Here is a 12,198-nt window from a genome sequence, read left to right as displayed (position 1 = left end):
GTGTTTTCATCTGGTATTTAAAATAAAGGTCCTTTATGGATCCTTGTAGGAAAAAATAAGACCTATTTCATGTCATATGTATTTTGCTACAGTTCTGTTAAAGGCATAACTGGACTTTAGCAAGATGGAGAATTAGATTTGTTCATCTGCTATAGCACTACCGAAAGAACTCCCCAGGAAGTCAAAGGCATTTCATAAAATTCAGGGTTGAAGAAAGAAGGTCCAGGCAACAGGCGCTAGAAAACGGAGCTCATTGCTTGACTTTTGCTGTGGATCACTCTGTGTGGAGGGCGAATGATGCAATGCTGCTTGAACTCTGGACCCAAGCTGACTTGGGGGTTGATCTCACCTGACCCCAAGGTGGTATTCCATATGCCTATCTTTAGCCTCCTCTTCTTGAATGCTACCGAGATCACTGATTCTACTCAACAGTCATGAGCTGACTTGCCCTCATTTACAAGTCAGTCCTGATGAGCACCTCTTTAAAAGCCCATCAAAGGCAGCCCCTAATAGTGCTGGTTCTCCAGGGAAGAACAATTCATATAATAGCTAAGCCACATAATATTTATAGAAGACCAGCAAACAGAAAAAATGATTTAGAAACTGATCATATGTTAATGAGAAAAATGACAGAAGAGTGACAACAGTAAAAGCTAGTAACAATATGGTTGGATGTTTATTTTAAATTAAAGAGATTTCATCAGACAGAGTAACACTTTATGGCCAACAGGAAAGGCATAAATCTCTAATCCTTTTTTATGTTGATCAAGTTTGGACTTCCTATCTATTGGTTCATAAGTCAAACATTTATTAGAATTAGGCCTTAACAAAGTAGGTCAACTTTTCCACTGAAGTTTGCAGACACAAAGAGTTATCAGTGCTCATTCTGAGCCTTCAAGAATACAGATAATGGCCAGAGCACACTCATCTCTCCTCCAGCTGTGTTCTTCCAGGCAAGTATCTTCTCAGTATGCTTGCTGACAGCCCACGACAGGCAAAGCACTTGGTAGGACATCTGGGCTATGCAGAAGATGTGCTCAAAGAATAAAATCACTCGGAAGTCAATATTAAAGATTAAGAGTCAAAATGACCCATTCCTTTATTTTTCACCTCTTATGTTTTATAAATTAAAACTAATGTCCTGAAGTGTTTCTAGCATGGTATGGTTTATTTTTAATGAGAAGGACTAGATATGGTTTAAAAAAATATACTATCCGAAGTATTAATTCCTGATTCCACTGCCACTTGGAGCAAAGTCATAATTGTGCAAGGTTTCCATTTGTGCAATTACAAAATCTAAATAATTCTTTTAGGATGAGTTCTGGAAAGTTCTATAAAGCTATGAGTAAAAGGGCTACAGCAGATGTTTGAAGATGTTTTCAAGTGCTTGAAAAGTACCAGGCAGCTAGACTCGCCACCTCCAAGGAAACAGATCAGATTATAATGGGCTACCTTACTTGTCTGCCTTTATCCTTTTTTGTTCCCAACAAATATATTCAAAATTGTCCAAAACCACAGAGCAATGCTCTTTTAAAAATTTTTTATTCCCAAATAATTTAAAACATGTCATAAAGGTCGAATAAAGACTTCCAAAGTGCTACTCTCTCAACTTCTCCCTAAAGAGAACCTTATATAAAAAATTATCATTAATTATTAAATTGGTGTAATATGACTAAATGGTTGCCAAGACTTATTAAAATGTCACACACTCCACCACCAGTGTCCTTTTCCAGTCTGGTACCCAGTCCAAGGCCATAGCCCTCCATCCAGCTGCACGTCTCTGGGCCTTCTCTGCCAGTTTTCTCTTTCCCTCCTGCTCCTCACATGTTTGGAATTTACAGGCCATATGCTGTTCTTCAACTTTGGTTGCCCTGACACCTTACTGTGATTAGATTTAGGTTGTGATGGGGGTGGGGGAGAATATTATCAGATGTGATTTGTGGGCCACCAGGAGGCACAGTGTCATCAGGGCATTACAATACTGGTGATAGTAACACCTTGATTTGATTAAGGGAATCTACACTAGATTTCTCTGTCCGTTGTAATTTGCATATATCTTGTAGGAATGTTTTAATTTAGGATCCTTTTTTTTTTTTTTTTTCAAGTGTCTGTCACATTTGTGTGGATGCCTAAAGAGGCCAGACAGGGTATTAGAGTTCCTGGAGCTGGAGTTAGTCTGTTGTAAGCCAACCAACCTGAGTACTGGGAACCAAATTTGGGTCCTCTGGAAGAGCAGGAAATGCTTTAACCGTTAACCCATCTCTCTAGGCCCCTAACTAAAGATACTTAGGATAGCTAGCACCCTTTCAACAATTAGGAGGCACACAGATAAAGATGAAGACTTCATTACGTACATTACACACAAGAGGGTGCAAGCAGGGAGAGAGGAAAGGAAACACGTACTCACCTTCGCTGGACATTACCTAAACAGGTTTTGTGTGAGGAGCTCTAACTGAGCTTAAAGCACACAAACACGAGTTAGGTGGTCACACTGCTACTGTGGTTACTGTGGGTTATCTGAAGGCCATGTGGAACCAAAGGCTTCTGAAGCCACTTAAGCAGGCTGCTTCTAGCTGTCCCATAGGGAGATAGATGCTGCATAAAGCAGATATTTGGAATGACCAAACTGAGGACCTTGGAGGAGGAGTAGAACTGGAATGTCAAGGGTGACGGATCTGGTTCTTCCGTGAGAAAGCCCAAGCTTGTCCTCAAGAGTGCATGCTAAGGTGACGGAAAGCTGCATTTACTCACTACAGGGGTTGCTGGAAGACTGTGGCTGATTTTTAGTTCCTGTTGCTGGTTCTTTCCCAAAATATTAATATGGTTGTTGTTTAAATTAGATAGAAAGAAGAAGTTTGGTGGTTCAAAGCAACAGTAATGTCACAGGCAGTTCAGAAAGCGAAAAGGAAAGCTTTTCAGCATGTTCCCCATAAAGAAACGACAAGCAGGTCAGTAGACAGATACACCAAACCTGACAAAGGCATGTGAAACTGTGTGTATTGAAACATCACATGATTATGGTGGTTTGAATGAGAATGGTCCTCACAGGCTCATATATTTGGATGTGTGGTTCCCAGTTAATGGACTGTTTAGGAAGGCTTAGAAGGTGCAACCTGTTGGAGGAGGTGCATCACTGGGGGCCTGGCTTTGAGATGTCAAAAGCCCACACCAGCTGTCTGCGTCTCTGTCTTGCTCTGTCTCTCTCTGTTTCTAGTGTTTGCCTGTCTGTCTCTTGTGTGTATGTGTCTCTGTCTCTCCCTCTCTCTGCTTCCAACTTATAGATAAGACGTAAGCTCTCAGCTACTGCTCCAGTGCCATGCTGGCCTGTCTGTCTCTGTGTGTATATGTCTCTGTCTCTCTGTCTTTCTGTCTGTCTTTCTGTCTGTCTCTCTCTCTCTCTCTCTCTCTCTCTCTGTCTCTCTGCTTCCAAATTATGGATCAGATGTAAGCTCTCAGCTACTGTTCCAGTACCATGCCTGCCTGTCTGTGGTCAAGATCTCCACCATGACAGTTAGAAACTAACCCTCAGGAATGGTAAGAAAGCTCCCAAATAAAATTCTTTATTTTAAAAATTGCCCTGATCATGGTGTCAGTTGCCAGACATGGTGACACACACCTGTAATATCAACATTTGAGAAGACAAGGGAGAAGGATAAGAAAGAAAGAAAGAAAGAAAGAAAGAAAGAAAGAAAGAAAGAAAGAAAGAGGGAGAGAGAAAGAAAAAAGGAAGGAAGAAAGAGGGGGAGGGAGGGAAGAAGGAAGGAAGGAAGAAAGGAAGGAAGGAAGGAAGGAAAGAAGGAAGGAAGGAAGGAAGGAAGGAAGAGGAAGGAAGAAAAGAAGAGTAAAAAGGAAGGAATGGGATATCTAAGTTTGGTTCTGGGCACCCAGGTTGGGCGGGTCACAACTGCCTGTAATTGCAGCTCCAGGGCATCTGTTGCCCTCTTCTGGAATTTGTAGGTACCTACACATGAGCTGCACACACACACACACACACACACACACACACACACACACACAATCTCTTTTTAAAAATGAAGGAAGAAATATGTAAAATGTATATGCTTTCTATGCTAATGAGAATGACTTTAACTTAGGCCAGTGCATTGGCTTGGTGTTAAACCCCTGGAAGTCCAGTAAGCTGATAACTGGTGTTCCATTCCCAGAACCCACTATGGAAAGGAAAAACTGGCTGCCCAAAGTTCTCCTCTGACCACTACATATGTGTGCCCCTAAACGCGTCAAAGGCACACTAATAATAATAATAAATAAAATGATTATACTGTGGCTATTCCTTCCTTTCTATATTTCTTGTTCACTTTAAGCCTCTGTGGACACATGGGCAACGGATACTAATTTCACTCAGTGAGCGTCTCTATTGCTGAACAGATGTGTACTTCAGGAAAGCTCTGAGCACCTACTGAGACACTAGAGAATGCTGCTGCAGCTCTCTGATCTCGCAGTGGATCTGAGTGTGGGTCCCAGCGCCCTCGAGGCAGCTCATAACTGTCTAGAACTCCAGTTCCAGGGTATCCAACATCCTCTTCTGACTGCCATGGACACCACACACGTACATGGCATACATACATACATACATACATGCAGTCACAGCACTTCTATGCATAAAACAAATAAATCTTAAAAAGAGAGAGCCTGCCACCTGGCTCAACCACTAAAAACTCCTTGGTTTAATGTAGTTATTGTTTGAAATTCATGCTAGTTCCCTGGCTAGGTAAAAAATTTTCCTCTCCTTAGACCCAAGCAGAAAAGATACTTTTCTTCCTCATCCTTTCTTTCCGGACCTTCTTTTGAAAAATTAAAAGAAGAAAAAGAAACAATTTAAAGAGAACGGAAGAAATAATATCAGACATTAAGAACAGAAGCTTTGCTCTAATCTTCGCTGTTTTCTGGTAAAAAAAAAAAAATGAACCACAGATGCTGAACTAAATACCCAGTTGCAGTTGTGCTAAGTTTTTACTTTTCCACCCTATCCGTAGCAGAGCAGAAGCAGGAAGCCAGCAGGACAGGCACACACACACTGACAGGGGATCTGTGACAGCCACAGCTGAGAAGAAATGAAAAGTGGGGCACAGTTTTCTGGATCACAGTTTGCTATGACCATAGTATGGAAACAAGCATCCCGCCCACATTAACACTAACACTGGAAAAGAAGGAAGGGAGGAGAGGGAAGAGGATGGGACAGTGGAGCCTGCTCTTCACAGTTATTTATGCTGAACATAATAAGTGACCCCATAAGAAGCATGGGTCATGCAGCAAATAGTCTTTTGAGTGAGAACACTAAATGTCATAGTTAAAATTTTAAGTTAAGATCAGGATTCAGGGAGCACTGCCTATTGGTTTGTGAAGTCAGGCCAAAAGGAAAAAGAAGCAAACATTTTACTCAGGTCTGGCCCTTTAAATCAGCTGCTTAAAAAAAAAAAAAAAAAAAAAAAAAAAAAAAAAAAAAAGTAAAGAAACAGGTTGAACAGTAGACTACAACAGATGAGTGCAATTGGACATGAGCAGATCATTATGACCAGTCAAGCAAGGTCTGGGCTGTCATCTCTGAGGCGCTGTGACTTGCAAAAATGAAGGCAGGAAAAACCACTTGTGCACATTCTAATCACAATAACACAGAAACCAGCAATGTCTTCTGTCCCCAAACCCAAACCACAGGCCGCACCTTCTACGTGAGAAGAAAGGGTGAATCCCCTGGTCTGAGTGCCACAGATACTAAAAACCAGAAACCAGATCCTGAATGGAAATCACCAGAGGGCATCAGAGCAGGAGTTGGGGATGAAAGGTAGGTTCTGCAGCCGCCTCAAGTCGGGACCAAGCTCACTTCTCACGTTACCCCTGGCCCTTCCTTCCCATGCAAACCTACGGGTCACAAGAACACACTCCTGCAGCTGTGTAGAGCTGGGACAGAGCCAACTAAATGGCTGCTTCGTTTTCCTATGCAGCTTTTAAAGGAGATTTTCTTCTCCTCTTACATGGAGCTCTCAATACATCTAAAAATGAAGTTTTAAGTGTGTTCAAAAATAAATTTCAGCTGGGAACCTCAAAAATATCTCTTCACTCTGGTTTGCAGAGTCCTTTTTTTTCCCCTTCCACCTCCAAAATTCAGCTTTTCTCCAGTCAGCACACATCACAAAGGATGGGCACTAAAGACCCAGTCAGTCCCTTCCCGTTTGTTCCCCCGATACTACGGTGAGGGCAAGAGTTTCATTCGCCTGGGCATCTTCATCATCCTGCTCCTGCTTCCCACCATGGTGAGGGGAGAGATGGCACCAGCAGCCTCTCCCAAAGCCACCTTAAATGAACACACCATCGGAGGAAAACTATTTTGCATGTGTAACCTCGATTCCTTAGCCCTCTGCTTCTCCTCATCTAGGCCTCTGGGCTCTACACTCCAAATCCTTTCCTGCAGAAATTCTGAGCCCTTGTTCCTGGCAGGGCCAACGGTGCCCACACTTCTTCTTCCATGGCACTGGAAGTAAGAGGCAGGCTGGTTGTTTTAGGGCCCCAGGACTTAGAAAGAGGCTTAGTGTGTGAGAGGTGGGGGAGCGGTGCGTTCCGGCCCTCCCCTGCCAGCTTCCAGTTGGAGAAGCCTGGTTTCACTGGCCACACAGTGACAGGTACTGTTGAAATGGTTTTATGTGCTTGTCACTCTAACGTCACACAGCGCTGACAGTTTAGGCTCTCCAGGCAGGGGCATGGTACTGCTCCAACTCTGCAGGGAACTGCTGAGATTAAATGCTGCTTTTCAATACAGAACTTTTCTTAAAGTAACGCTGTCAGAAATAACAATCTGTGTTCTGTGTTCATAATTCCATGTTGGGCAAGGTTCCTGGTTCCAAAACGTGGGAAAAAACTGCAGAGCAATAGGTGAAAGTACCAGATGATGCAATGGAGGAAAACTTGACTTTCCCCTGGCTCCCAGAAAGAGAAGGTCACCTCTAAGTCACAAGCCACTGTCGATCACCAGTTTCTGCGACACTGAAAGGGAAGCTGCCATGTCCTCCTGTCTCCTGTGAGAGCAAACAGGGCTTAAACCTGGCATTAAATGCTTTACTAACGAGGCTATTCTTGACAGATAGACATGAAGAGGCAGAGCCTCAGCTGAGCCAATTTGGAGGATTCAGGAAGACAGAGGGAGCAGAGCCAACTGAGCAAGTTGGACCCACACAGAAAGGCATGCACACAAAGAGCTTAGCCAGTTGTAGCCAGAACCTTCCCTAACAAGCATATTTATGTGTTACCTGAATGAGAAAACATTTCGCTCAAGCGAAAGAAGGAAAATAGTCGTTGTGGCAGAATGGAGTCAGGCGTCGTATGAAAGCGACCCACTGGGATATAGTCGGAACTACAGAGACTCGGGCCACAGAGCAGCATAAGGACGTTATACGATGAAATCTGGGCACCAAGGACCACATAGCAGCGTAAGGACGATATACGAAGAAATCTGGGCACCGAGGAGAAAAGCTGGCACAGCCTCAGCTCATCTGTGTGTGCGCTGCTACCTTTAAAGGCAGAGCCCCAAATAAAGATGCAGCTACCCAGATCTCCAATATAATCCTCTGTTCAGTTCAAGATGCAGAATGAAAACAACCCCCACCACCATGACATGGTTTTGCCACTGGAGACCACGGGCTAGTTAAGAGCTTGACTATTGCATCTAAATGCTCATCTTTAGCTGGGTTCTCTGTAAGGCCAGTGAAAACAGAAATGGCCTGTGAATGCCCTGGAGAGTCTTATTATTCATCTAACAAGAAAAAGACTTGGTAAAATTTAAATTACCTTAGTGTGGAATAGTTTGGTTCTGTTTTCTCAAATATACTTTGAAATTTTTATAAATGTTTAGAAATATTGTGAGCTTATTTGGCTTTAATATGGCCTTAAAGTAAAATTGCTTTGGAGGAAAAACTAAATACAGTTAGTAGCAGCTAGAAAGTAGTGAGAATGTGTAATGAGTAGTGGGAAAGAGTGTGCAGGAAATGGGCATGCAAAGGACAATGAGGAAATCTAAGGTCTGTTCTGTGAGAGCCTTGGGATGTACCCACCAAGAGTATGAGCTCATTAGCCCTAACAGTCAATAGCCATGACGCCCATGAGCAGCACTGGCGTGTGGAGTCCAGGAGAACACTGCGGCTAGGCTTTTCACAGTGAGAGATGCGCTGCTCTGAGCAGTCAGTCATGTAGCCCTTAACCACGGATGGCTACAAACACTTCAAATCAGCTATTAAGGAGCATGCCAGAAGAATTAAGTTTTCTTTCACGTACTTTTAATTAATCAACTATTAAATATCTACACCTGACTGCGCAGCTGCGGGACTGGGTCTGGATTAATTCCATAAGCTTTGTTTTGAAACCTCACCAAACTGTTCATTTATGTCTAAGAGATTTTCCATATGGATATTAAGATTTCACTCAGACCTGGCTTTTACAGCCTACTTGTGCGTTTCACTTGTGTAACCATGTGGCTCATGACACGCTTGTGGCCTCTCTGCTGGGTCAGAAGCACCCCCAGGGTGCTGCTGGGCTGCCACGGGTGGCACCTGCGCCTTGCACTCTCTCTATTTACATGTGGACTAGTCAGACATCACAAGTGACAACACCAAGATCGATGCTCTCAAATACGCAGGCCTCGATTTTTAAGAACAATTGTCACGTAGCGCACGGCGAGCAGGGCCATGGGTGGCTAGTGTCTCGCACGTCAGTCTCCTCCCATTACTCAATACAAAAGCAAGCAGTGGTCCTTAGGGTTGGGATGGACATCTTCAATATCATCCTTTTAGCAAAACCTAGGCTTCATTGTTTTCGTAAAATGAGTCGACTCTGCATCATTAGGTGTTCCTTTTATGCTTTCTTTAAAGCCCGTCTTTTAGAAATTCCACCTTACTTATAGTAACGCCTCATAAACAGGATGGACTGAGTCAGGGAAGGGCAGCTATACCACTTTCTCCCTGCTTTTCTTGCAAAGCAAAGGATATGCTGTTTTTCTAAAATGTGTACTCAGAAAGACGTATATCTCCACATGCACACATGTACCTACATGCATATTTCTATCCACCACACACTGCTGAACCTCTAACAAACAAGTCTTTTGCTACACATTTGTTCTGCCTTCTTTGTTTCTATTTTAATGCTATGCAACTGTGGTGCATGAGAACTGGATTAGAATTCTAGTTCTTTCTAGATTGTTCCCTTGAGGTAAGTCCCTTAAAGCCCCTGGACTTCAGTTTCCATATTTACAGAAAACACCTGACTTCACGAGGCTTGTGGGGAGGATTAGCTAGTACACAGGCCAAGGAAGCAACCAGAGGAATGCCCGGTGGTGGGCAAGTGTCCTGTGCTTATCAAATAGACAGTTTATTTCAATAGTTTCTGGGGAGCCCTTTCAGAAGATTACAGACTCTCTTAGACAAGAGTTCATTATGTTCAGGTGAACAGAGACTGAAGATCCAGAGGCATCTTTCAGGCCAGCCACAGGGGAGGACCAAACCAACAAAAAGTAAACTGCAACCTGCAGAGATAGAAAAACCTGCTCCAAGAGGATAGATTTATCTGATGCCCAAGGCAGCCCAGCTGAAAGGGTTCACTCTCTGCTCTTTGGAAATCTTTCAACCTCAGGCTACCTCTGCAGAAGGTGCCATTATGAAACAAACAAAACAAGTACAGAACCAAAATCAATTTACATACTGTATAATAACTCACTAACTTATGGTCTGTCTTCAAGTTTTTCAGGCTCATGAGATCATTCATTAAGCATCCCCCAAGCCTCACTTTTGATAAGTTTGATTTCTGGCATCTTTGCCTGTCTTAAGAGCGTCTACCACACGCGGCATGGCAGACGGAAACAGAGCTGAGACGAACGGCCATGCTCACAGCTTGTGTGAGTACTCCTGCTCTGGCTGGCAATAAAACACTCCTCTGAAAAGTTAACTCTGCATTTTGTTGCTAATGCCCTAGTAGGCAGTCGAGAGTCAAGACATACGGAGCGATTCTGCAGGGGAGACGGGAAGGTCGTGGCATGCTTCCGTACCTCAGTTTCTTGCAGGGTCCCGTGGTTTATGCACACCATGTCAGGACACGTGATAGGAGACCCACATCCTTCTCGGATCGACAGCACCATATACTGCTTCAGGCACTGTAAAAATAAATAAGAGCAGATACTTTAAACTCAGTGCCCAGCACAGTAGCGCAACGGTTACATAAGAGAACACCCGCCGCCTCTTCCTAAATTGGCTGTCCTGCGGTTCTTGCACTCATGAAACATAAGTTATCACAAGTGTGGATACTGAAGAGCCATCCCTTTGGAAGGAATGCAGAGCCAGACGATTAATCACAGCTGACTTCGACTTAAGAGTTTATTCAAGTCAGATCCCCACTAGCCCGCTCTGTCTCTCCACCGCAGACTGGGGAAAGAAGAAATGCTTTCACACTCACAGCAAAGTCTTTTCAAAACTTACTGCCAGTTCTGTTTTCTGTTTTTGTTTGTTTGTTTGTTTGTTTGTTTGTTTTTTGTTTTTTCATTTAGATGTCTTATTTTATGTGTCTTGAGTGTTTTGCCTACAATATATGCACGTGCAGCATGTATGTCACAGAGGTCAGAAGGGGATTTGGATCCCCTGGAACTGAAGTTAGGATGGTTATGAACTACCACGTGGGTGCTCAGACCTGAACCCAATCCTCTGCCCGCACAACACGGGCTCTTAATCACTCAACTGTCTCTCCAGCACCCCCAATTCTGTTTATCTAGTGGACCTCTCTTATAAATTACTGAAAGTAGAATGGGCCTCACTCTACAGCCCTGAAACTAAGCTACCCAAGCAGAACCAAAGTACTAGGAAGGTCTGAGTTCTATAGGAACAAGTCAGGTGATTTCCTGCTGTCTGGGGATCGCAAAGAAACTTGGGAGAACAGGCCATCCCAGAGGCAGGAGCCTTAGTGGATGCCATGGTGAGAAGGCCTTTGATGCGTTTTGTTTTGTTGTTGTCTTTGCTTTCGTTTTGGACATGTGGTTTTGCTATTTAGCTAGGAGGACCTAGAACTTTGAATCCACCTGCCTCAGCCTTCTGAACCACTGCGGTTACAGGCACGTCTCACCAGGTCCTCACTGAGGAACCGTGAATAGAAAAATAAAAGAGGCACTGGGCAGCCTGCAAAGTAGAAAGTCTCCCAAGAAGAGATGCCAATGGGGCGCCATCCACAAACTTGATCTATTTATTGATTGTGCACCTGGCCATCGGTCAGTGAGTGGGAAGAACATAGGGGAGAGATTGGGCATGCCATGTAGACCTCCAACACCTTCCTTATCCTCCTAACCCCACTACACATGCCCACAGTGAAAAGAAGGCAGAAGGAAGATGAGTTTCGCGTGTTCAGGCATGACCAGTTCCAGATTGCAAATACTGAGAACAAAGCGTTAGGTTGCTGGCTTGCAAGATGTAGTTAGGTCTGCGGTGATCACATAGAGGCTTCTTGCTTGTCATTACGTTTCTAGCTAGAACTCCCATAGCCTAGAGGTGATTTAAGGTACATGATAAGATGTGTGTGGACTGCACATACATACGATGCAAGCCATTTAAAAGAAGACGCTTATGTGTTTGCAGGTTCAGGTATCTTGTTAGGAATCTTGGAACCACTTCCCAGCAGAAACCAATGGACTGCTGTGGCTCCACCAAATGAAACCCTGAAATCCAAAATCTAATTAAGTCCTACTTGGTGAGCCCTGATCTATTTTCATTACAAAAAATAAAATAAAATAAAAGTGTTAAGCTTAAATGTTTGAGTAATATCTCAAATGCAATCTAGTCAATGAAGCAATGACTTATAAAATGGTTATTTATAACTGAGTTTAGCTTTTTAAAATTTATACACTTACATGTCAATCCTTTACATTAAAATCAGTGCTGTACACCATTACATAAACCATTAATTAAAAATCCATGGTCAGAATTGAGAAGTCTGTGGCTTTCACTGACCTCTTAAAATTAATTTTTATGTAAAGATGAAACTTAGGCATCACTATTATATTTCAGTCAAAAGCATATATTTTTCTAATCGAAATGACTATTAAAGACCCTGATGAATCAATATCCATGGCCAACAATTTAAGCCAGATTTGGAAGTTAACAGTCCTCTACCACAAGGAGTAAAATTTCTTCTGTCACACAAAACCCAGAAACTAACTTAAAT

At 43.1% G+C, this 12,198-nt stretch overlaps 1 protein-coding gene across 2 annotated transcripts in view; it reads right to left on the bottom strand.

Moving 5' to 3' along the window:
• Rnf144b (ring finger protein 144B) overlaps window positions 1–12,198 on the bottom strand; it is a 64,268-nt gene that overhangs the window by 22,280 nt on the left and 29,790 nt on the right. For both annotated transcript variants that reach the window (XM_021639026.2, XM_060372850.1), the window contains exon 3: window positions 10,043–10,147. In XM_021639026.2, the coding sequence (XP_021494701.1) occupies window positions 10,043–10,147 (105 nt within the window). The remainder of the gene's footprint in view (window positions 1–10,042; window positions 10,148–12,198) is intronic.

This window comes from Meriones unguiculatus, chromosome 19 (assembly GCF_030254825.1).
Source record: "Meriones unguiculatus strain TT.TT164.6M chromosome 19, Bangor_MerUng_6.1, whole genome shotgun sequence".
NCBI lineage: Eukaryota > Metazoa > Chordata > Mammalia > Rodentia > Muridae > Meriones > Meriones unguiculatus.
This window is presented reverse-complemented; position numbering and strand designations above follow the sequence as displayed.